Source organism: Gracilinanus agilis, chromosome 1, assembly GCF_016433145.1.
Source record: "Gracilinanus agilis isolate LMUSP501 chromosome 1, AgileGrace, whole genome shotgun sequence".
Classification (NCBI taxonomy): domain Eukaryota; kingdom Metazoa; phylum Chordata; class Mammalia; order Didelphimorphia; family Didelphidae; genus Gracilinanus; species Gracilinanus agilis.
In genome coordinates this window covers 116,027,075-116,053,438 of record NC_058130.1, presented here as the reverse complement: position 1 = coordinate 116,053,438, position 26,364 = coordinate 116,027,075, and the positions used below count along the sequence as shown (strand labels likewise).

General features: G+C 33.5%; 1 protein-coding gene across 1 annotated transcript in view; it reads right to left on the bottom strand.

Annotated features, from left to right (window-relative positions):
* MPDZ (multiple PDZ domain crumbs cell polarity complex component) overlaps positions 1-24,777 on the bottom strand; it is a 228,912-nt gene extending 204,135 nt beyond the window's left edge. The window contains exons 1-3 of the mRNA XM_044685473.1: positions 24,748-24,777; positions 5,989-6,061; positions 3,061-3,227 (exon numbers count right to left, since the gene is read on the bottom strand). Of these exons, the coding sequence (XP_044541408.1) occupies positions 3,061-3,227; positions 5,989-6,004 (183 nt within the window). The 5' untranslated portion in view covers positions 6,005-6,061; positions 24,748-24,777. The remainder of the gene's footprint in view (positions 1-3,060; positions 3,228-5,988; positions 6,062-24,747) is intronic.
* Between the last annotated feature and the right edge of the window lie 1,587 nt (positions 24,778-26,364).

The window sequence follows — 26,364 nt, the reverse complement described above, 5'->3', positions numbered from 1 at the left end:
ATCTAGGGGATCAAATTTCTAGCTCAAAGGACTGTACAAAGATTGTGCCTAGAAAAGCTCACCTGTTGTGAGAAGATAAAAACAAATGCCTGATCACTGCTGTCAATAAAAATTAGCACAGGATTTATTTTAAAATTAATAAAATGTATTTTTTTAATAGTAGCCACTAGGTGAAACTGTAAGAAAGCTGGATATTGAATCAGGAAGACATCAGTTCAAATCTGGTCTCAATCACTTACTAGCTATATGGCCTTGGACAAGTCATTTTAATCACTGCCTGCCTCAGTTTCTTCAACTGTAAAATGGTAGTAATTACAGTATCTATCTTCCAGGGTTATTATAAAGACAAAATGAGATATAACTTTAGAGTGCTCTTCCAACCTTAAAGCAAAATAGAAATGCTAGCTAATAACAGGATTACTAAATTACCATAAAAGGATAAAATTTAGGATCAAAATATACATAAGATATCATTTAATCAAATTCCTGATTTCTCAGACAATGAAACTGAGTTATAGAGAGGTGATGTAACCTGACCAAAATCAAAGGCAATATATAACACAGCAGGAATTAAAATCCTCTGAGACCTAAATCCAATGTCCTTTCCACAATACCATAAATATTAAGTCAAAAAAGAAACAAGACTCTCCCTTTTTTTGGTAAACTGTGCAAAGAAAAATAAAACAACTAGCATAATGAGACGAAAGAAATTCAGAAAGAAACAAATTAGAACAAATAAACAGAATAACACAAATAGTTCAACTAAGGAAGTACTTGATATTTCCAGATATTGATAAGAATACTCAAACTCAATAACTATGGTGAAATATGACTGAAAGTGCCAACTTTTCCAGGAGCAGAGAACACGTTTCTCCTAATTCTCTTATTGTCTCTAGATAAATGTTGTACATGAGACAAGTGCTCAAGGTACACTAATTAAACATAAAGAAAAAAAAAGAATTGATGTTAATTCTTCTCTTTCCACATAAAAGGGATAGTAAAAGCAGCTCTTTTCAAAAAGACACCTTAAAAACTTTCATAAAATATACCTTCACAAATTATCTCTGTTATATATAATCAGTGGCTATATTATCTTCAGATAAGTTATGGCTCAATTTTATAGAAATGGAGAGGGTCAATGATTACTGCTAGAGTAGAGTCTAGAACAGGGATTCTTAACCATTTTTTGTGTCACCAAACCCTTAGTCATTCAGCTTAAGCCCACGGACCCATTCTGAGAATAATGTTTTTAAATGGTCAAAATAAAATACAAAGAAAATAATTATGCTGAAATTAATATTAAATTTTATTTCTTCATTAAAGTCCCCCTGAAATATGATTGGTGAATTCTAGATTAAGAAGTCTCAAGTAGTATTCTTCCATTCCATCCACAGTAACTTTTTAAAAAGAAAAAAAATTATATACCAGAAATTAGCTCCCTTTCTTTGCTTCTCAATGGATTCTCCCTTCCAATATTAATTGAAAAATTAAATCAACAAGCATTTATTAAATATTACTATGTGCCAGGCATCTAGGCATTTTAAAAAGGTCCTATTTTATTTCCTGGTTATAGTTACTAACTTTTTTTTTTCATTTTGGATGTTCCTTTCATTTTAATTTTTAAAGTTTTTTTTGTTAATTCTTCTCAATTCCTTCATAGTCATCTAATAAATAAAATTAAAATTAAAAAATAAAAACTCAACATATGCAACATATTTTATATCTTAGACTTTGATATTTCAAAAGTCTGTCAAGCCACTGTACAAATTACTTTCTTAAACCAGTCACTTTAATTATTTTTCAAGGGAAGAAACATAGAAGATCATCAGTCTAAATATAACTGAACACTAATCAAAGGTCTTTCATGAATCCAAGATTTCCTGAAATTATTCTATAGGCCTCCTCAATCTGTGTGTGTTTTTCATATTTTCTAGATTCACAAACCGAAAACTTGCTTCAACTAGGGCTTTCCCTCTCTCTTCTCCTAAGATCTAAACCATGAATCTTCCACACAGTATTTGGCTCAAGCTGCTCCTCCTCAAATCACTGAATCTTCAAACTACTTTGTCACTTTTATGGAATATTTGGAGAATTTGTGCTATCTTGATCATTAAAGTAGAAAACTAAGATTTTTTGATAATTCCCGATATTATCATAAAGAGCATTTTAACAATACCAAAATTGAATGAGATTATTATTAAATTGACTTAAAAGCCTATGTAGGTAAAAGACAATAACAAAAAAAAAAAAAGAAAAAAACACTCGTGATTAAAATAATGACCTGGATAGGTCAAAATACCAGGAAAATGAATAATAGAAACTGAAATTTGGCTAACTTAATTATTTTAGTTCAAAGCATGCACACCCTCTGGTTCCATATGGTCAATGTAATATATTTCCATTCTAATTTAAATGCTTGAAAGTTTCTTTTCTATAAAAATTCCAAATAAAAATTGTGAACATAAAAAAAATAGAATGCTGTGTTACATTTGGAAGTTCGAATGTTTATCACCATCTGACGCTGTCATGGGAAGCAATTGCTCCTTACACTCGTTTAAGAAGTGAGAATTTGCAACGCCACCAACTGATGACAATGTAATTATCCTTCATACTGTCAAAATAGAGGTGCTTTCCCTTCTTCACATACATGATTACATATGCAAATCCAAGCTTATCAGAAATAGCGTAAGGAAGGAGATCAAGTGTTTGGATGGGAATGAGCAATAACATCACATGAACAATGAACCTTAGTGGTGGAGACCACATCTATATACAGCTATCTTAAACATATTTGTATCTTTCCCTTCTTCTGTAGGAATTCATTCTTTGGCATCCAGACAGCTTTCAACAGAATGTCATATCATCCACAATATACAGCAATAACCATGGCAAAAAATAACTAGGGGAAGAAAAAAGCCACAGTGAATCTGAATGTCTCATTTTGGGCTTAAATGATTTAATTAACTATTCACTAACACATACAAAAATCAGCCTTTCAGAAAAATCAAAGGAATAAGTGGCCAATTTCTGGAATGCCTGCTTATATGGGTAATGTCCTACCTGGTCTTTTAGCTGCTGAACTGACGTCTGAAGGTTCAGAATCTGACTGAAGAGAGGGCTTTGTAGGACTGATTTTAGGAGACTCAGCTTGTCTTCATTTGCTATATCACCACGTTCTCTCAGTTTAACCTGCAACCGTTCTGCTGCCTGTAGGGCTCGGCTGGTGTCTACATCAAAAAGTATTACTAGTCAGTAATGGGTTAAAAATAAAAGTATTCATAGCATAATAAATTTTTGTTGATAGATTGACAGCAAGACAACAATCTTTTCCAATGAAACTATATCTAATCTCAATAATATGACAGTTTAGATTTACATAGAAACTATATAAACTATTGCAGATGCATTATATGTGACTCATAGCAACTCAATGAAGTGGTTAAAAAAACATCATTCTCCATTTTAAAGATTGGAAAACTAAGATACAGAAAAGTTATGTGATTTGTCAAAGATCACATGGATCATTAATTACAAAGCTGGAACTTGAACTCTCACACAGTCTAATTCCAAATCCAAGTACCATACCATGATGTCTTTTGCAAAAACTTCAGAGTAGAATCATAAGAGGTAGGATAACTTCCTACTAAAAATTAATGTCACTCAAACCTAATATTAAGATAAATGCAAAAAAAAGGAAAAAAAAGAAAAGAAGGGAGAACCAAAAAAAAGTGCTTGACAGAACATTCTGTGTTAGAAAATAATTGGAAACAAAGTAGATGTCCATTGACTGGGGAATAAATAAATTGTGGCATATGAATGTAATGAACTATTATTAGACTGTAATAAACAACAAACATGATGAATAAGAGGAACATGGAAAGATTTAAGCAAAATAATGTAAAATGAAATAAGCTGAACCAGGTAAACAATATACATAAAGACTACGATGATGCAAATGGAAAGAATAACCACTACAAAACAATCAAAAATAATGTTACTGAATTATAATGAAAATATTGCCCTAAAAAAGAAATACAAATAAACATCTGATCCTACTCCATTGAAGAAATGTGTATAAGAAGGTGGAGAAAGAGGGAATGATATATAGGTATGGAACATTGCAATATAATATCAGATGTTTTTGAAGCCTTGAGTTTTGCTGGGCTTTTTTTTCCTCTTTGTCTTTTTCTTTTCTTTTTTTAAAAGCATTTTTATAAAGAGAGAGAAATAGGGAAAGGAATAGAGGGAAATCTAGATGATGTAAAAACAAAATATTTCAATAAAAATCTATTTATAAAATATTTATGAAAACTTGAATAGCCTATTCAATGTAATATTTAATTCCATTTTCCTTTCTTTTTCAAATTAAGTACAAGAACTCTTTTTACTTTTCAAGTATATGAATTTAAATACCAGCACCTTCTACTTTCACATACATCTAACCAATCAGAATGAATCTTATTATTCTGACATTTTCTTATTTCTTGACTATTAAAAAAGGGGAAACATTATTAAATGGATTAAAAATACTGTGGGTCATGCCATCAACAATAAAACAAAGCTAACTTTAAAAGTAGTCATTGGTTCTATCCTCTCATTATAAGGATCATAGATCTAGAAAGCTTGAAGGAGCCTCAAAAACCCTCTAGTCAAATCTCATTTTACAGACAAGAAACTGAAGCTATGTAAGCTAAGTGAGTCTCCCAGGGTTACAGAGATACAATTAGGGATGAGATTGAGTCTAGGTTCTCTGACTCTACAGTTAATGTTCAATAAATCCACTTAAATGAATAAGGATTAGATCAGATGAATCTTATGAAACAAAGAGATTACATTCTGAACTGTTCAAGAATCTTCAAGAAGTGAAAGATGAGGGGGCAGCTAGGTGGTTCAGTAGAATGAGAGCCAAACCAAGACATAAGAGGTCCTGGGTGTAAATCTAGCCTCAGATGTTTCCTAGCTATGTGACCCTAGGCAAATCACTTAACCCCCACTGCCTAGCCCATACCACTCTTCGGTCTTAGAAACAATACATAGTATTCTAAGAATGTATGGGTTAAAAAAAAAAAAAAGATGTAAAAGGAGGGAGACATGTTTACCCCTAAAGAAACAAAAAAATCTCAAGAGTAAGCATGTTGCTCTTAAGGAAAACATAGTCTGTGTTTCCGTTGTCCTAACAGTCCAAGTATTTGTATAAGTAAGGCAAGAAGTAATTTTCCACCAAAAATAATGAAAACAAGCATTGTAAGGATATCTAACAATAAAAATATAATAATAGATAATAATAATAATATAAGGCAGGTCTGGGAGTGCAGGAAAATCCAATTTTAGCAAAGAAGTATTTAACTGTAGAATAATATTTTCAAGCTAAAAAAGACATAATGGATATGCATCATAGGACTAAATCATTTGAATAATTCAAAATGAAAATCTTAACTCAAAGAACACCAAAATTTGAAGCTAGAAGAGGTCTCAGAGGGGACCTGGGCTCACTTTTTCAATATCTACTTTAAGCTGCCTTAAGTTTTCACTAAACTTTATCAGTTATCCATATAAGCCTTAGTTATCGAAGTTCTGTTGATGTTCCATTCCCCAGGGCCCTTGTGTGAGGTGAGAATTCTAATGCAGGTCCAATTTGACTTGGAAACAACAAACCTAAGATGTGGGTCCTCACCTTCATTCAATGTGATCATTTTGATAAAACTGACCTATACTAAAAAAAAAAATAAAAAATAAAAAACAACTCTAGAACTGGGTTTATTCTAAACTTTCTCAAGTCTATTATTACAGGAATAATTAAGTTTTTTAAGTTTTATGTTTTATTATAAATTAATCAAGTCAAGAAAAAAACATGTTTGTTAAACTATATTATGGAAGAGAGAAGCTTGTTTGGGTCAGTATTTTAAAGTATTTAAATTTAAATTTAAAGTACTATAAATCTCTCATTTTTTTTTTTTGCAAAAGTAAACAAGAAAGAATCACACTTACCTATAGTATCCAACATGTTTCTCAGAAGTTCAGTTTCTCTTTCAAATGACTAATGGTATCAGTTACTACAATCCTGTGGGTGGAGGAAAAAAAGGGAAATGAAATGCTCATTTGACAGAACATTCAAATTTTACTCTAAAACTAAGCATTCTCAAACAGATTTTGATACACATATTCATTTCACATTTAAAATGTAGCTGATTACACACTAAGGTAACCCTTTCATAGGACAAAAAAGGGTGTTTTAATTTGGGGACTTATTCAAAGTGATCTAACATCTGCATAATTATATTATTTGCACAATGAAGTAAAGATTTGTGTCTATTTTAATCAAAGTCCTGTAAGTCTAGTTTTCAAAATATTTCTTTCAGAAATTTCTACCCTGGTTTAACCAGTCCTGTGTTCACATATCTGCTTACCAAATTAAAAGATTAAACATGTATTGAACTGTAGGAAGTGAGGGGGAGAGGGGAACTATATACATCTTGGAGTATTACAAGTCTTCTAATTGGTCTCCCTGCCTCAAATCTTTCCCCTTCCAACCAATACCCCATACAACTGCCAAAATGACTCCTCCAGGTAGGTCTAACAACCATGTCACATCTATTTCCTCCTACCCCCAACCAGTTAATAAATCCCATGGCTCCCTAATATTTCTAAAACCAAATATAAAATTCTCTATGGCCCCTTCCCATGTTTCTCTTTCTCTCATGCTTTACTCCCCTGTTCATAAATTCTATAGTCCAGCAATGTCATCCTATTAGCTGTTTCTCAGACACTATGAATCATCTCTTAAGACCATGATTTTGCGATATAGATCACCTATTCCTGTGGTACTTTCTCTTCTCATCTCCATCTCATCTCATTCTGCTGCAGTTTAAATGCCACTTTCTTAAATTATTATTTTTTTACATATTATTTCTCTACTGTTCCACAATAAATTTAAAATTACACATGCTCTGAATATTAAAGATCATAGCATAAAAAGCTAGAAGTTGATCATATACCTTGCACAACTAAAGATAGGAGATGCATTCTTAACTAAATAATGGATGCAATTATAGATCATCAAAATAATTTTGATTACATGAAATTGAAAAGCTTCTATGCAAACAAAATTAATGTCTAATAAATGAACAAATAAAAAAAGAAATCCTTGACATGAAATTTTTCATATAACAAATTTGGTATCAAAAATATATAGGAATCTATAAACATATATCCATACTTGTGTATATGTATATAAATACATATATATATGTATATACAAACATACACATATAAATAAATATGTAGGTACACCATTCCTCAGTAGATAAGTAGTCAAAGAATACGAATAGTTCTCAAAAGTATTGCCATATATTAACAACCACATGAAAAAGGCTCCAAATCACTAATAATAAGAGAAATGTAAATTAAAATAACCCTAACTTTCCCCATATACACACAACAAATTGGCAAAGATGATAAAAGATGAGATTAGTAAATATGGGAAATAGGCATACTAAAGGACTGTTGGCAACATTGTTCATCTATATAATAATTTTGGAAATGAATTTGTAATTATGAAAATAGAGCAACTAAAATGTCCCTACCCTTTGACCTAGAGATTCCATTACTGTGTGTACACTCCAAAGAGATCATTGTTAAAAAGAAAGTCCCCACATACACCAAAATACTCGTAGTACAATTTTAAATGGCTAAAAACAAAGGAGATGCACATAAATTGGAGAATGGCTAAACTGGTGTATTAATGTGATAGGGTTACAATAAATTAAAATTATAATAAATATAGAAAAGCATGAAAAGACTTAATAAAAATGATTACAGAGTGAAATTACCAGAGAAAATAAAAGTATAATATTGTATTATGTAACACCCATGACCATATTCCACTGGCATAAACTATTATATATATTTTCTGATATATTGATAAATTTTGCTGATTGCTTTTTTTCTTTAAAAATATTTATTATATGAAAAGGAGGAGGAAGGATATAGAAGGTAATTTAGGTGACATAAACCAAAAAATCATTTTTAATACACTACATATACAGAAAGAGGGGGAGAGAAAGTGATGTAAAATGCACATAAATGTAAAGGAAATAAATGCATACTCATATAGGCAAGAGGGAAAAGAAGATAGCTGTCACATCTATCTAACTCTTTTCTAGGATAATCTTCAAATGGTATGATCTCAAATTTGATAAAAAAAAAAATCAAATGTGTGATCTCAAGATAAAAGAGTTGGGGTCAGGCTGAAACCTGAGTTCTGATAGATACTGCCTATGTATTTGTGACCAACTCATGTCATCTCTCTGTGCCTCAGTTTTCTGGAGATGGTTGAATTAAATGGCCTTTGAATATGGCTCTAGAACTAGGTCTATGATTCTAGAATTCTTTCCTCATCCCACTTGTCTTCTTCTGTATACTCTCTATTTTTCTAATGTCCTTATTAAAATGTGGTTCGTAGAAATGAGCAAAATACTCCAAATGTAATCTCAATTGGGAAGAATACAGTATAATATCATCTCCTAGGGCAGCTAAGTGGTAAAGTGAATAGAGTGCCTGGTCTGAAGAGAGGAAGACATCTTTCTGAGTTCAAATACACCCTTATACACTAACTAGCTTGCATCTCTGGGAAAGTTATTTAACCTCTACATGCCTCAGTTTCTCATCTGTAAAATGAGTTGGAAAATGAAATAACAAACCACTCCAGTATCTTCACCAAGAAAATCCCAAATGGGGTCATGAAATTTCAGAGATGACTGAAACAACTGAACAACAACAAATCATCTCCAAAGTCTTTGAGAGTTTCTATCAATACATCTTAAAATCACATTAGCTTGTATTAGTTGCAATATCCCACTATTGTCCTATATAGAGTATACAGGTCTCTGAAATATTTAGGACTTTTAAGATGATTTGCTACCTATCAAAGTCTTCCTTATCTTATATATATGAAAATGATTGTTGAATGTATATGCAAGAGACTCTACATTTATTCCCACTAAATTTAATCTCCAATTCAACCCAACATTCTTGCTATCAAGATACATATCAATTCTATGTCTTTTGACATGCTATCTCTTCCAGTTTTGTGTCATCTGCAAATCTAATGAACAAACCATCTTTGTCATTATACAAGTCATTGAAAATGGCTTGATTTCTTATTGTTCCTCCTCAGCCTCTACTTATTCCAAGTGTTAACATTCCTAACAATTCCCACAATCAGTATGACATTTTGGTACACACCCTACATTACCTGCCTTTGCTTCTATCTTAATGGGTATATCTTTTAAAAAACTAAGTTGGTTGGTGAATTTTATTGATATATGGTATCTTCAAAACAACTGATATTCTACTTCCTCTGCAGAATGGCTTCTCTGTGTATCTTTAAAATATAGTTTTCTACACTGGTGGACATAACTCCTCTTATAGAAATTTTAGATCATGGGATCCTACCTATGCTTTTGCTAAACACTGAAATTTGCTTTCCTAAGAAATATCTAAGGTAAATGTCAGATTTTGCCCATCTTAACTCTCTTAATCTATAGCAAATTCCAAAGTGGAAATCATTTCTTCTTGAATGATGATGATTAGAACCAAAATAATAGATTCTTTTGTTAGTTCCTCTACTTTATAGAAAATAAAAAATATCTTTAAGATAAGCCAGATATCTACCTGCTCTGCTTTCAGCAAAGTTCTAAATGTCAAAAAGTTCATCTCAGACAAAACAATTCACAACTTTGAATTCTCAGTTAACTTCTCCAGGGAATACATTCTAAGAGTAATACAGACAAGTATAGGTCATTCAGAGGAGAATGACCACAGGCATCAAAACAATACCATGTTAGGATAAGCTAAAGCAACTACCAGTTATTTCAATAACTATTTCAATATAATTATATTCCTTGTGTGTTTTATTGTATCCATTTAAAAACATTATTCTGAGATTTACCAAATTGCTAAGAGTCCCTGACACAAAAATTGGTTAAAAAGAACCCTGAACCTAAGGAATACATGATAGATGCTCAGACGTCTTAAAGGCTGTCATCAGGAAAAAGACCAATTTCTTGGTCTTTGAAGGCAGAAGTAGGAACAATAGAAAGTTACTAAGGTATAGATTCTGGCTCAGTAAAAAGGGAAAACTTTCTAACAATCTGAAAGTAGGCTATCCAACTTTGAAAGCAATGGGTTCATTTATCAATTTAGATTCCTTGGTCAGAAGCTGAATGACCACCTGCCAGGCACATTTTGAAAGGGAATTCTGTTCTGATTTGCATTGGACTAGATACCCTTAGAGAATACATAAAACTTTGAGATTCCATGTTTATATCTAACTCTAAATTCAAGGAGCTACTAAAATGTATTTATCTCTAATTTTAACAAAATCTTCTTCATACTTTATATATATTAAAATGATAGTTGTATAGACTGCATAATCAGACATTAAATGGGAGCTAATAATAAAATATGTATGTGGCAAATTAAGATGCCTATATAAATACACAAATAAACCAAAACCATACTCTTTTGAATTAACTTTTGACAATATCCCATAAACTCCAAAGAAATGGGTCAAAATAATAGTTTTCAACTCCCTTCTCTATATGCATTTCCTATTATTAAAACTTTTTATTTAAATTTAAAACATATATACATGTAATATTCTATATATATAAAATGGGTAAAATTTTTCTCATAAAGTTCTACTATTTATATCAACAAATATCTGCATTCATTAAATAAAGTGACTGCCTCAAGAGTCTTGACTTTGTATTTTAGTCCCTTTAATATTAAAAAAAAAGAAAGCTAATATCCACCACCAAAGAAGGAACAGACTGCAAATTGAAACATATCATTCTTAATTCATTTCCTCCATGAATTTTTTCTCTAGTGTAAGCAAAATGTATCTTCTTTCACAACATGATGAACATGGAAATATGTACTACATGATGATATGTGTATAACCTATATTATATTACCTGCTTTGTTAGGGAAGGGGAAAGGGTTGGAGTGAGACAGAGAACATGGATTGCAAAATATCGGAAAACGAATATTAATAAATTGTATTGATATGTAATCTGGAAAAAATGTATAAAAATGAGTGAATTTAAATAAATTTAAAATCCTCATAGTAAGAGGGGGTATATATATGGGGGAGGGGAAAGTTGGCCACAAGTCAAGCTTTTGGTTTTTTGAGTAATAAATTATATAATTTTTGCTGAAGAACAAATCTCCTAAAGCAAATATATATATATATATATATATATATATATATATATATATTATTTTGCACTGTTCAAAATTTTAGTGGAACCCAACCACCTAAAGGTACACGACTTGCAAAAAAATTTTAATAGTATCAATTTCTAGCTGTACTAACAGAAATTTTATCTTCTTTTAGGCCAAAATTTTTCAAAGTATGTACTCTTATCTCTATGGCATACTTTATGATACTTAGTAAACTGACCCACAGGATTTTTTTTATACAGATGAGAGTGATTTAAGCCATTCTTGCTTTTCTCTCTCCTAAGCATTCTCATAGTCATGTGAATTTCCAAAATTGAATACATGATGTTACCAAATTTTTTATTTACATGACATTACAGGATGCAATACATAAAGTATATTTTTATAATAGAATCAGTCATCAGCTTTCTACAAAAACCAGCAGAACAAGATTCTCCTAAAGTGTTACAAACAATATCAGTGAGGGGCTCCTGGGGTAACTACTCCCCAAAGAAATCTCCCTAACCATAAGGTACTTTGGTACATATTTCAAAGTGCAGAGAATGTTGGAGACTCAGCTTTGCAACATAGAATTCACTGGGGCTTATCTACAAAGGCAGTGAACTCTCCAGAGAAATTTATTCTGGCTGCAACCTTAGCTGCTCCTGCCATTGCTATTTTGCCTGCCAATGATGAGGCAATTTTCCATTTGGGCCATGCAGATGAGGCATTTATATTTATAAAAAGCATAAGTACTCCAAAGAGCTCCACTTGCACTCAAAGCATGGCCTGAAGCTTCTAAAGAAAATGACAGAGCTGACTACTCATGACATAGCTCTCAAATCAACCAGGCTTTTCTTTTATTTTGCAAAACTTTAAAAACAATGTTGGTGCTAAAGAACACTTAAGTTTTGTCTATTAACACTTAGTAGTGATTCTTTAAGAAGCAGATCAGAGGGAAAGTGAAAGAATCTTCCTCTCTAGGGAAAAAATGCAGAAAATTTAGAAAATGTCCCTCCTTATAGACTCCTTTCCCACCCCAACCCCCCACTGCCTAATCAACTTGAAGTGGAAAAAAAAAAGTTTCCCACTAGTTGTTCTACTAGTGCTTTTTGTTATTACTGTTAAAAATATGAATTTCCACCAATTTCCTCTTATTGTTAAGACTTTTTCCTCTTGTTCAGGAAGGCTTTGGCCATTTACATTTTTGCATAACTCAAACATATCTTACCTTCCTTTTCACTTGGCTATGCCATATAGATTTGGACTTTTGTGACTCTTCCTATCCAACACTACCTCTGAAATTAAGTTGGTCACTGTCCTGATTTTCCTTTGGAGAATCTAGATAGGTATAAATATATAAAGTTTACAAGCTTTAGACTGTAAAGGACAGTCTGAAATTTCTGACAATAAATACCCTAAAGAGAAATCTTACATACACGAGCAATATTTTAAAATAACTGTTTTGGTTCCATGATTGGCCAGTAGTTGATAATATTTTGTACTAAAACTCTCATATAGCCTTCAAAGAACTACTTCTTTTAAAACATTATGTACACTATATTTAACAAATAACTTCACAGCTCACAAACTCATGAAATAATGGCTTTAAATAATGGCTTTAAAAAATTGAAGACTTATTAAACTTTTATAAAAAGCCAAATCATATATATTTGACTATAACTGTATTTATCAAGTCTTCACAGCCAAGTAAAGTGAGTGGGTTAGAGAAAATCCTCTGGAATGAAACTGTGTCAATTACCAAATAATGAAGGACAAAAATTGCTAAACCTTGCTACTAGGTGAAGAAACATAGTAAGAATAGGTTGTTTAGGACCCACTTAACTAAACTGAATGCTACAATGATTTAATTTATTCTTTCACTCTTTCAGTGGTTTTCAAATGTGGTCTAGAGACCCCTTGAATCCCCAAGACCTTTTCAAGGGACCCATATGCCAAAACCATTTTCATAATAATACTAAGACATTTTCCAATATCTTTTTTTCTTTTTTATAACCCTTACCTTCTGACTCAGAATAGATACTAAGTATTGATTCCAAGGTAGAAAAAATGGTAAGGGTTAGGCAACTGAGGTTAAGTGACTTGCCCAGGGTCACATAGCAAGGAAGTATCTGAGGCTAAATTTGAATCCAGATCCCACCTCCAGGTATGGCTCTCTCTGTCTACTGAGTCACCTAGCTGCCTCTCTAATATCATTCTAATATGGTACAGATAGACATAACCTCTATAAACAAAAGCAAGAGTGCAAAGTAATTCTAAGGACAGAAAGTTTGAGAATACCATTATTTTTAATCCTTTCTTTCCAGGGCAGCTGAGTTCTCAAAGAGACAAAAGTTCCTAGCCATAGGTCAAGTACAATTAAGAAAGTATATTCTAATCCTTAATGTAAACATTAAGTCAATAATTTCTTATTTTTCAGATTGGGTTGTGATTATCTTAAAAATGACAGTTTCTAAACCAACAAAGGAGGACCTAATGAAGTTACTGGCCTGATAAAAGATACCGGCAGGTTAGGAGTAACCTGTGCAGCTCTACCTTGAGTACTAACAGCTAATTTACTCTGAAAACTTCAGGGTAAATAACGTTTTCCACATATAGGATTTTCACATTTAATTTAAACATTGAAAGAAGCTCTTTAAACACTGAAATGCCTGTTATTTTAACCAATGTGAAACTTTTGAAGAAGTAGAAAAAGATAATTATAAAATGCTTTGCAAACCTTAAAGCACTATAAAAATGTTAATAATTGGCATATAAGCAGCTGGGTGGCCATCATGGATAAGAGTTCTGGGCTTGGAGTCAGGAAGAACTGGATTCAAATTTGCCCTTAGACTTTTATGAAGCTGTGTAGCCCTAGGCAAGTCACTTAACCCTATTTGCCTCAATTTCCTCTTCTGTAAAATGTGCTGGAGAAGGAAACAGCAAATCACTCCAGTATTGTTGCCAAGAAAACTCCCATTGGGGTGACAGAAGAGCCAGAAATGGCTAAAACAAATATATAATATCACTAAAGGTATAAACATTCTGCCATAACAGCAAACTTCAGAGATCTGCAATCTTGTCAGTGTGGGTAGCTCTTTTAAAGACCCCCCCCCCCAAACTCCTCTAAGCCTCAGGAAACAACTTAATGTATTTGCTGGAGCCAAAATGACTGATCCTTGGTGGCTACTTTCTACGAATAAACCTCTGAATCAAAACTCAGCTAGGCCAGTCCTCGGAGGAGATAGTTTGTCACAGAACCCTTTCTAGCTTGCCCATCTCCTCTGTTGACACATCATCAAAAACCCCAGGATCATTTCCACATCTTTATGGAAGAAATCAAACTTATCTAATTGAACCTTGGGTGGATGACACAGGGTTGGAGTTAGGAACACCAGTAATAGTAACATATGGGCTATAATACTATGATCACTAAGAAGCTCACCAAATTGAACTCTCCAAGATGACCAAAGATCTCTTATCTCCTAAATCAATTGGCCTTGTCCCAGGTCTTTCTACAAGTCTTGTTCACAGCTTTGAACACTCTATTGCCCTCATCTTATGTATTTTCTTCCCTGACTTCTGTCCCCTCTTGCTAGTAAAAACTCTCTTCAATCAACTTTTGTAGATCATAGTCCTCCAACTGCAAACCAAATGTTGTCTGTCCTCACCTCCTTCCATATTTCCTTCCCCCTAAGTCCTTCATTTTTCATTATTCTCTTTCCTTAGGAGATCTCTTCAGTTCCCACATATTCAATTGTCATCTCTTTGCAGATGACTACCAAATCTGTGTCAGTAGTTTCTAAACTTTTTTGATTATGCAGTTCTTTCAGTAAAATATTGAGTACACACCCAAAATATATTCACAGAAATTATATATGTGTACATATACATATTACTATACTAATAATTACATATATTATAAAACTTGCACAAAAATAGAAATGTATGGTGTGATCTTACATGTGATCTTAGTGTCAAAGGGGAATCACTGGAGTTTTCTAAATTGGGAAGTAGAAAGAACAACTTTGAATTTTAGAAAAATAACTTTAGCAACTATGTGGACTGGAGAGAGTTGAGTCAGGGAGACCAATAGGGTGCTACTGAAATAGTTCAGGTAAAATGATAAGAGAATGAACTAGGGTGGTAGCTGTGTAAGTAGAAAGTAGAAAGAAGTGGGAACACGTAAAAGATGGCAGAACTTGGAGTTTTCACAAGTTAAATTCAAATCCTACCTTAGACACCTAGCTATGTGAAATTTGGTGAGTCAACTTAACTTCTATCAGCCTCAGTTTCTTGATCTATAAAATAGTAGGATAATAATAATAGATCTACCTCATAGAATTGTTGTGAGGATCAAATGATATCATTATGTAAACTATTTTGCAAACCTTAAAGCATTATGTAACTGCTAGCTATTATTATTATTATCATTAGATGCAGAAGTAGAAAAGATTTGTCAACTTATTAATTATGTCAGATGAGGGAGAAAAAAGAATTGATTATACCCAGGTGGTGACTGGAAAGATTATGGTATCCTCAACAGTAAAAGAAAAGTTTGGAAGAGATACAGGTTTAGGAGCAATGATAAGGAGGTCTGTGTTAAAGATTACAAAGTATTCATGCCTGCTAATCTTATGTGATTCCAATGTAATCCTATGGTTATTCTGACCACCCTCAAATAGAAAGGGGGGAGGCAGGAACATTACTCACTTGACAGTATCCCTGGGCTTAGAGGCCACCCTCATAGAGGTACCTGCCAAGCAAAGGCAGATCATGGGAACAAAAGCTAGAGGAAATTTTCCCAATATCTCTGACAGATGCTGTTTTCCTACTCTCTAATTTGTTAACCATCCATCTCTTGAGGTCAGGCGATGGGCCCACACTTTGGAAAGCACTTATATAAAAATATATAATAAGCTTTAATCTCTGTCCTAAACTGCAGAGCTAAACCTGATCAGGTCCAAGTTAAACCTAAATAAGAATGCCTTCTAAATGTACCCAACAAGGAGACATTCCACTTTTGCTTGAAGACTTCCAGTGACTGGAATCCCAGGCCCTCTTTCTTTTTTTTATTACTTTGAATGTTTCCAAATCCAAACAAAACAAGCATTTCCAAATATAAAGAAAAAGAAGACATTACACAAATGAAAATCACAGATCTCCTATATGTTTAACTTATCTCTCTTCATATCTACATAACAGATCCCATTCATTAGTTTCCCAATCCTCCCTGTATCTCATAGGATATTGTCAAGGAAGTAATGTTCATATAAACTAAGTCTTTCATATTTTATCTTTCTGTTCACTTTCTGGAGATAACATTCTCAGTTTATTCTTCTAGTATTAGTTCTGTGACTGTGTATAATGTTTTCCTGGTTCTACTCATTTTACTATTCATTATCTCATATAGTTCTTTCCAGGGATTTTTAAAAATCAATTTGTTTTATCATTTCTTATAGCATCATAGTATTCCATCAATATCATATACCACAATTTCTTTAGTCAATCCTCAATTGATGGGGATCCCTTCAGTTTCCAGTTCTTTACCACCACCAAGAGAGCTGCTATAAATATTTTTGGAACATATGAGTTCCTCTCCTCTTTCCCTAATTTCCTTGGGGAAACAGACCTAAGAAAGGGTATTGCTGGATCCCGGTACCTCTTGAGGTATTTCTTTCCACTTTTGTACAGCTCTAATCATTAGAAAGTTTTTCTTTACATTAAGCCTCAGTTTGCTTCTTTGCAACTTCAAACTATTGTTCCTATTTCTGCCTTCCTAAGGACAAAGGGAACATATCTAATCTCTTCCATATGAGAGGCCTTCAAATACTTAAATACTGTACAGCTATCATCTCTGCTCCAAGTTTTCTTTTTTCCAGGCTAAATCCCTATTTTCTTGAATCCCCAATCCTGAAATGGTATGAACTTGGGTCACAAACCACTGTTTGCCCTCCTCTAGATGTTTTTTTGACTTATCAATGTCCTTCCTGAAGTGTGGTATCCAGAAATGAATAAACTATTCCAGACTCCAAATAGTCTGATTAAGGCAAAGTACAAAGGGCTATCATTTCTACTCCAAGACACTAAATTCACCTTAAAGCAAAACAATCACATTAACTTTCTTGGAGTCCACTAAAACTCCTAGATCTTTTTTTCAAAATGGCTATTAAGTCTCCTCCCACTTTGACTACTGAAGTCTATTTTTTAAGCCTAAGTATGAGACTTTACATATAGCCTTCTTGAAATTTATTTTCTGAAGATTCAGCTGAGAAATCTAGTTTGTAAAAACTTTTTACAAACTCTAACTCAGTATCTATAACATTAGCTATGCTTTCCAGCTGAGTGTCATCAGTGATAAGTATGCCATATATTCCTTTACCCAAGACACTGATAAGAAGGTTAAACAATCCAAGGTCAGGCACCAGATCCATGGGACATTCCTTTATAGCCACCTTTCCAAGGTAGTATGAACCATTAGTAATTCTCTTTGGGTCCAAAGAGTTATCATTCCACCTATCCACAATAATTTCTCAACCATATCATGGCATCTATTTTAGAAAAATGAAGATGGGAGATTTCTTTCAAATGTTTTTCTAACATGTAATTAAACTAAATAAAAGCATTCCTCTGATCTAACAATCTTTTAACTATGTCAAAAAAGGAAATGAAGTGAATTTGTAAAAGTCATCAAATTTGAGAAATTCCTAATAATTTTAAAATATTTAAATATTTTAGCTATTTTCTGGTGCAATAGATGAGCAAAGAGTAGATAATTAAGAAACTTTTGAATGAAAAAAGTATTACAAGCATAATGAATATTCTTCTGACTTTATTTAGTGTCAAAGTATACTTTTAAACAATGAAACTTGAGTAGGAAGTTCTATTTTTGGCCATTTTATTACTATTTAGTTTATACTATTCTATGTGCCAATAGCAGAATGAATTACATATGGGAACTTTCAAAAAGTTTAAGTAATTAAACAAATATGAAACCTAACTTGCCTTTAAAAGACAAAAAAAAGTGAAAACTGCATACCATAGGCACTTAATATTTTTCTGAGAGGTTTTAAAATTCCTTAGTAATGTCCTGGATGAACGAAGGACTATGTGCACCAATGGGATATGCAAGAAGTGATTTTTTTAAATGATTCAAAAATTGTAAATGGGTAAATCTAAACTGTAGTTCTATTATAGAAGTTAAATTCAAAGTCTTTATCTTTACCTACTTACCAATCATTGATCAGTAAGCATTTACTATGTACCAAGACTGTAGTGAAGATATAACATAAAAGTCTCTAATATATGTGAATCAGGTCAACAGCGACAACATCTAGCGCATAACATTTTTAATAATAATAAAAATACAAATTTCCTAGTCTTTTTTCTTGTCTTTTGTGAATTTCAAAAGAACACACACCTAAGAGAAAAATAAAATTAGAATTAAATGCCTATTTTTTTCATTAATATTGAGATCATGGGCAGGCTTCCTCTGAAGGCAATGAGGCAATATTTCATTCATTAGAGTCAATAGGATAGATTACAAATATAGAGTAGGAGGAGAAAGCCCTCAGAAGTTATCTAGTCTAAGAAAACTAAGGCCCAAGGAGACTAAAAGATCATCTCAAGATCAAAAGAGTAATATTAGAGATGGGACTTGAACTCAGGTCCTTTGACTACAAAGCCACTGTTTGCTCCAACATAACAGCTTTTATCTCATTGAAAAGATTCCTAATAGTCTTGATAAGAAAAAATTGCAAAAATATACCAAAATGAAAGTGAACTACTCCAAATATGTTGATGATATTAAATGGAAAATATAAAATCAAGAATTATTAGATAATTAAATCCCTATAAATATGAATTGACATATACTAAAACATAAATTCATGCATTATATCCATATAAACACATACACACATACCACTCTAGCCATTATTTGTATTTTTGTTGCGCTAATTACAGTCATCATGGCAAATGGTAGGCTCTCAAGGAAAACATTTAAAAAGGTCTCATTCTCTTTCAATAAACGTGACTATTTGATTCTTTTTTGTTGTTTGTTTTGTTTTGGAATAGCAAAATTTATTTTTAAAAAAACTACATTATAAAAACTGCAATTTTAAACCTAGCATTTTCTAAACTTTGCTGTTATTTTTCCATGGATAGATTAATACATTAAATTAAGCCAAGGATCTTGAACATTGGCAATATTCTAGCATTTTAAAACCAAAAACAATAAACAAACAAAAAAGAAACCCACCAGGCTAGTTGCTTCATGTTACATCCAGAATCCATAGCCCATACATTAAATGCTTTCTTTCTACAGGAATGGTGTTCTTTATATCACAATTGTAATAAATTACTACTAGATGCTCAAAATTTCAGTGGATAGTATTTGACTAGAATCTGTTGATAGTGAAGTCTTGAGGTTTTTCTGGGTTTCAACATATAAGGTGTATCCCAGGTCCTCTTCCTAGGATCACATCCAGGGTAGGGGAAAAATGGAATCACAGAATATTTGATTCTTAATTAACTTATCTGCTGTTTAACTACATTCATTAAGTGTATTTCATTACAGTACTCAAAGGAACAAATGCAAATATTAACGTTATAAAGCAACTTTTATTATGACAATATTCTATAGGCAAATGAGATTTTTGCCCAAGTTATTCAGATGACTATTTCATTTTGCCATTTCATTTAGAGTTGGTGAATCTCTTCATTCACACATCCATTTGACAGTTAAGGCCCTCATCACCCCTAGTCTAGATAATAAAGGTCTAACTAGTGTGTGGGACAAGTTTAGCCTCCCCCCTATACTAGTTTCTCAAAATCCAGTGCATATTTTCCATCAAATTAAACTTCTGAATAAAACTTAAGCCAATCTTAGAGGCTGGCAACTGCCTGTGGGATAAAATATAAAGTCCTTAACTTGACATTTGAGACACTCCATAACTGGTGCCCAATTTTCCTTTCTAGATTTATTTCCCATTATTACCTTTCAAATACTGTTCCAGTTATATTGGACTACTAGCTTTCACTAATCTTGAAAACTCTGGCTTCTTTGCAGTGTCATAAGCCTGCAAAGCATTTCCTCCACATCTCCACCTGATAAAATTCTTCCCTTCCTTCAATACCCAACTCAAATGATATCTCCTCCACAAAGCCCTGCCAGATACCAGGGCCTCTTCCTTCCTGAAATTTTCTTAAAATATTTTGTGTTGTTCTCCCATGTCTCTCAAGTTCTACTACATATTATCATACTTATCTGTATACATGCCACCCCACATTAGATTGTGTAAACTCCTTGAAAGCAAAATCTGTGGCATTTTAAACCAATGAATACCCAGCACCAAACACAGCAAATGTTTAATAAAAGTTTGTTGAATTGAACTCAATAATCTCATGAGGTGACAACTATAAGCTGAAGGCTACTAAGAATTCAGACCAATACAATCTATGCTCCTCAGTAGTGGGTGATAACATATCTTAAATTATTCCATCTGGTTCTAAAAATGTGATAGTCATTATCTTCACTACAGTGCTTGATTTAAGTTGTCCTTCAAAAAAAAAATCCAGATAAGGTCAATATTCTTAATCCTAAACAGGCAATACTTTAATTTAGCCTCCATAAATACTTGTGTTTTTTTTTTTATGTAATTAAGGTTAGCAAGGATTAGTCTGGGAGGGGACAGGAAAGAAAGGAGGATAGGAGGAGTGATATTAGAAAAATGCATTATAATGAAGTGGAATGGTGCCTAGATATAGAGTCTAAAGCCATGATGGCAAACTATGGCACACATGCCAAAAAGGGCATTCTCTGTGGGCACACCTTCAGTCCTTACTAGAAAACCAGAGAGATTCAGGGCAGAGCTGTTCCCCTCCCCATCTCCATGTCCCTGAGGACATTCCTCACTTCCCCCACCCCTCTGGCCAGCAGCCCAACTGGAAATCTTCCTCCCTCCTCAGTCTGAGGTAAGGAGATGGCTAGGAGGGGAGAGGGGAAGCAGGGAGGTGAGGCATGGCACTCTGTCTCTAAAAAATTTGCTATCAAGGGTCTAACTTCTATGAGCTAACCTACTAATTTCTGTATGACAAAAAAAAAAAAAAAAAACACAAAACCAGCCTTTCTGGGTCTGTTTTCCTTACTTGTAAAATGAGGGGATTGGCCTAAGAGTTCTAATGTCTTGTCTCTCCCAGATCTAACCTCTACAATTGTATAAAGAAAGATAGGAAGCAAAGCAAAATGTAAACCTACTTTCTTCACATATTGAAATTATTTGCTATATGGTTAGTATATTGTGAAAAATGAATTTATGCAAGTTTCTCCCTAAAGCAGGATTCTTCATCTTTCTTTGTTTCATGAATCTCTTTGCCAGTCTGGCTGAAGCCTATGGACCCTTCTCAGAATACTGTTTCTGGTCTACTTAACGGAAGGAAGAGACAAATTTCAGTGAGAGGTTGCTGAAAATACAATGTATTTTTTTTCCTATTCGAGTTCATGTATTCCCTGAAAACACATCCACAAAAACCTCCAGAGATACCAGGCTAAGAACCCAGGGCCTAGAGGCAGGACAGAAGCAGGAGGGAGCTGAGGGGCTCAGAATCAATGCAATTTATCAAAGAAAAAGGAAAAGGAAAGTAGGTGCTACTGATTTTGGCCCAGATCTACCTCTGTTATCTCAGCTCAGCTAGCCACCTTACCATGAAATGAGCCACAGAAGCAGAACCAGAGGAGAGAACCCTGAGAGGCAGCAAGCTTTGAATAGGAAAAAAGCGAGACCCGAAGAGATATAGTAATGACCAGCAGCATGTGAAGAGCTCTGGGGATCATGGTGGCTTAAGCCATGGGGTCCAGAAGGAAATCCAAATGCTTGCCTAGAGCTATGGGATAGAGAAGCCAATACCTTAGAGTATCAGCTGTGCAATTTGGAATCACTTCATAGTAATAATTTTTTTTAAAAGAATCAAAGAATTATGGAATCCGAATTGGAAGGGACCTTAAAGATATACCAGGCCAATCTCCATTTAAATTATTAATTTCAGCTACAAAATCGCCAGTACATTAGCATCCAGCATTTAGAGGTCTATAGTAACAGGGAACTCCCTAGCACCCCAAGATCTCCTGTTCCATTTTGGATGGCTCTAATTGGTGAGAACCATTTCCTTTGAACTGAAATTCACCTCCCTAAAACTTTCAGCAGTAGGAAAAACAAGTCTAATCTGGCTGCCCTTAGGTACTCCTTCAAATAAATGTTTACTGATTAATTCAAAACTACTAGCATGTCCTCCTTATGGCTTTTTTTTTTTCTTAAGGTTAATAGTTTCCATTTTTCCCATCAGTTCTCACAAGGCAGGATTTGTAAACTCTTCACTAGCCCAATCTCTCTGCCTTCTTCTCCTCACTTCTAGCCCAACATATTCTAGTTTATCCCTGTCTCTTCTAAATTGTAACACCCAGAACTGGACATAATGTTCTTAATGTAGTCTAATTAGAATAGGATATAGTAGTGAAAATTACCACTTTTTCGCAGAAATCAATGGACCTATACAGAACCACTAGATTTAAGTTAGGAGGAACATTAAAGAGAATGTAATCCAATGTTATTTTGCAGATAAGGAATCTGAACCTCTGAGAAGTTCCATGACTTATTAGAGAACATATGACTAGTAAATACTGGAATCTGGACTTGGATTCCTAATCCTTTGTTCTATCTATATATGCCTCTCTTCATGTCAATGCTGTCTATTTTCTATTAATTACAAATAAGATCATACCGACTTTTCTGACTAGCTGGAAAGAGGAAGCACTTCAAAGAGGTTAAATCACTAATTCCTCCAAGAAAGGATTTGAAAGCATTTTGGTAAGAATACTCTTAAATCCAAAAGAGAAAAATCTTGAGCACATGGAATGAAGAATCAATTTCATTTAAAAAAAAGGGGGGGGAGGGGCAGCTGAGTGGCTCAGTAAATTGAGAGCCAGGCCCAGAGAAGGGAGGTCCTGGGTTCAAATCTGAACCCAGATTTGAGTTCCTAGCTATATGACCCCAGGCAAGTCACTTGAACCCCATTACCACTCTTCTGCCATAGAACCATTATACATTATTGATGCTAAGATGGAAGTTAAGGGTCTCTCTAAAATAATAAATAAATAAATGGATGAATGAGTGAATAAATAAATGAATGAGTAAATAAATGAATGAATGAATAAATGAATGAGTGAATAAGTAGATGAGTCGGTGGATGGATGCATGAATGAGTAAATAAATAAATAAGTGAAGGGGGGGGCAAGATCCCATTCTTCATATAACTGAGAAGGCTCACTGTGAGGAACTTGAAAAATATCAAAAGATTCCATAAGAACTAAAAAAACTATAGCTTTATTAATGGAACTCAGTAGTTTGAGACAGATATCTAAGTAAGGTGATTCTGAACTGAGATGCTCAATTCTTTTGATTATTTTCTCTAGCAAGGAGAATGATCATAGTCCTTTGAACTGAAAGGAAAAAATGAAATTCATGTCCAAGATAAGTTAGAAGATAGTAAGGGAGCACATACAGATTGCCTTGTTGAATTTATGTCACCTGGCCCATATAAATTAATCATTGTGGTACTCAGAAAACTAGGAGATATGACTGCTAAGTAACTGCAATTTAAATGAAAGATACAAGAAGACTAGAAAAAAACAAATGTACTAATTTTCAAAGAAAAAGGTGGGAGGAATGAAAGTACAGTTTGTACATGTTAGATGAATGAACTTTACTTTGACTCCCGGAAAAATTCTAGACTAGGCCATTAAAGATAATGGTAGGTAGATATCTAGAAAAGAAAGTAGTGAGTACAAAGAACCAGCATGGTTTCAATGAGGAATAATGGACTTCAAATGCAGAATGAGACATCCATTAGCAGATATGACCAATGGTGGAGCTTCAGTTTGACATGCTCACTAACTATGAGCAGAGGTTGTGTTGCTTGGTCTATTTTGTTTTTTAATGGGGAATAAGGGATGAACACAGAGGAAGAGGAAGGAGAGGGGTAAGAGAAGGCAAGGGGGCAGAAGAGGAAAGGAAGAAGGTCACATAAACTTTTTTCTTACAGAAAATAAAAGTTCAGGGGAAAGAGACAATCAAAGTAGGTCTGAAACATTTTGAATTTATTACATATCTTTTGAAAACACCAAGATATGCAGAATGAATTCACAATTCTGTATATAATTTTTCTATTTTTTTTAATATAGAAATGTTGATGCTTGTCAAGTTCTAAATAATTTTAAAATATTTTTAAATTAAAACCAACAACAAAAAATAACAGGTATTGTCAAACTAACTTTCTTTTTTTGATAGTATTACTCAACTAACAGATGAGGGTGCTGCTATGGATACAATATATCTAGATTTTAGCAAAGTTTTTGATAAAGTCTCATACTGTGCCTGCAAAGGAGATAGAAAGTTGTGGAAGAATAATAAACACATGCTTCTTAACACATATCGATGACTTAGATAACGATGTAGAAAACATTCTCACCAAATTTGTGGATGACATCATGCTGGATCTCAGAGGCAGGATCTAAAGAGATCTTGATAGGTAAGTTTTACACCTAAATACAGAATGTCAGCTTTACAAAATGCTAGAATAATGGTTAGATAATAGTTACTCTTATTCTGAAAAAGTTCTGGAGTTTTGGATGAACTACAAGCTCAATGTGAATTAGTGGTGTGATAAGGTAGTAGAATGCCATAATGTCTTGGACTGCACTTAAAAAAGGCATTGCTTAAAGAAACTGATAATCCTTTTCTCTATCAGAACTCATTTTAGGTGTGTTTAATTCTAGGAACTTCTAGTCAAGTCCTCCAAATTTAGCATTCTTACTACCAAACCATGTTGACTTCCTAGGATCTTCAGTGGATGGGGAAATTCTTGAAACAAAAACTAAACTCCTTAACCACTTTTCCAAATGAATTCAACAATTCCTAGCCCCCTAGCTTCTACCACCTCTTTTCCTCTTCCTCCAGGTCTCTAGAGCCAACTAATTTTGGAAACAGATCCCCTGTGGCAGCTGAAGGCTGAAACTAATAACCCAGGCCTGACTATATCCAAAATTGCACTCCAAGGAACTCCTCTGGGTCTCTTGAACATCTCCAGGCTGTAAAGATGTCATACACAATTGCTCTGGAGCAAGCCTACTGTACCCTGCGGTGATTATGAAGCACCAAGTTGGTTTTAGGTACAGATAAAGTAGAATTTCACATATAATGAAATATAAAAGAGAAAGTTGGTTTTCAACTCTTAGCAAATGAGCAACCACCCTTCTCTCTAAGCAATCCAATGATGTGGACCTACAAATTATAAATGGCTAAAGGCACAGAGGAAGAGGAAAAGTTATAATTATTATCAACAATAAAAACTATATAATGTTTAAAGGTTTATAGAGTACTTGACCTACATTCTCTTATTTGATCCTCACAACCCTTTAAAGTAAATATTGCAGGTATTATTATCCCCAGTTTACAGAAGAATCTGAAGCGCAGAGATGACTTGACCTTAGTTATAACAAGTAATAAGTGACTAGAAGCAGAACTAAAACTTGTCTTTCCAAATCCAACTCTAGCAAACTAACATAAGAAAAGGGGAAAAAAATGAGGAAAGAGAAATATAGAATTGTCAAAAAGAAAAAGACAGATGTGTGGTTGCTATACTATACCTCCATCAAAAAAATTAGACTGTTGATAAGATCATACATAAAGCTTTTCTTCATTAATTTTTTCCCCAACACCAAGGACAGGGAAGGAGTTATCAGAAACACATGCTACCTACCTTCATAGCTTTACTTAATGCTGGCTCCAACTAGCCTGTGACTACCTTAACTAAATTAAACAATGAACCCATTATATAGCATTTGTGAGACATCTGGTTTGCAGAACTTTAAATGGCCTTAATTGGTCCTCTCTACTTGGGCAGGATCCATCTAGCTATACAGAATTGGCCTATCTGTAAATAGGTTCAAAACATGGGCCAAGCGATACTCAAAAATATAGGCATACTGCTGTTACCACTCTAAATGTTTTATATTAGAATATTCTTAATTCAATTTGAGAAATTCAAATGTTGGTACAGTTATAATATCTGTTCAGGTATACTGTA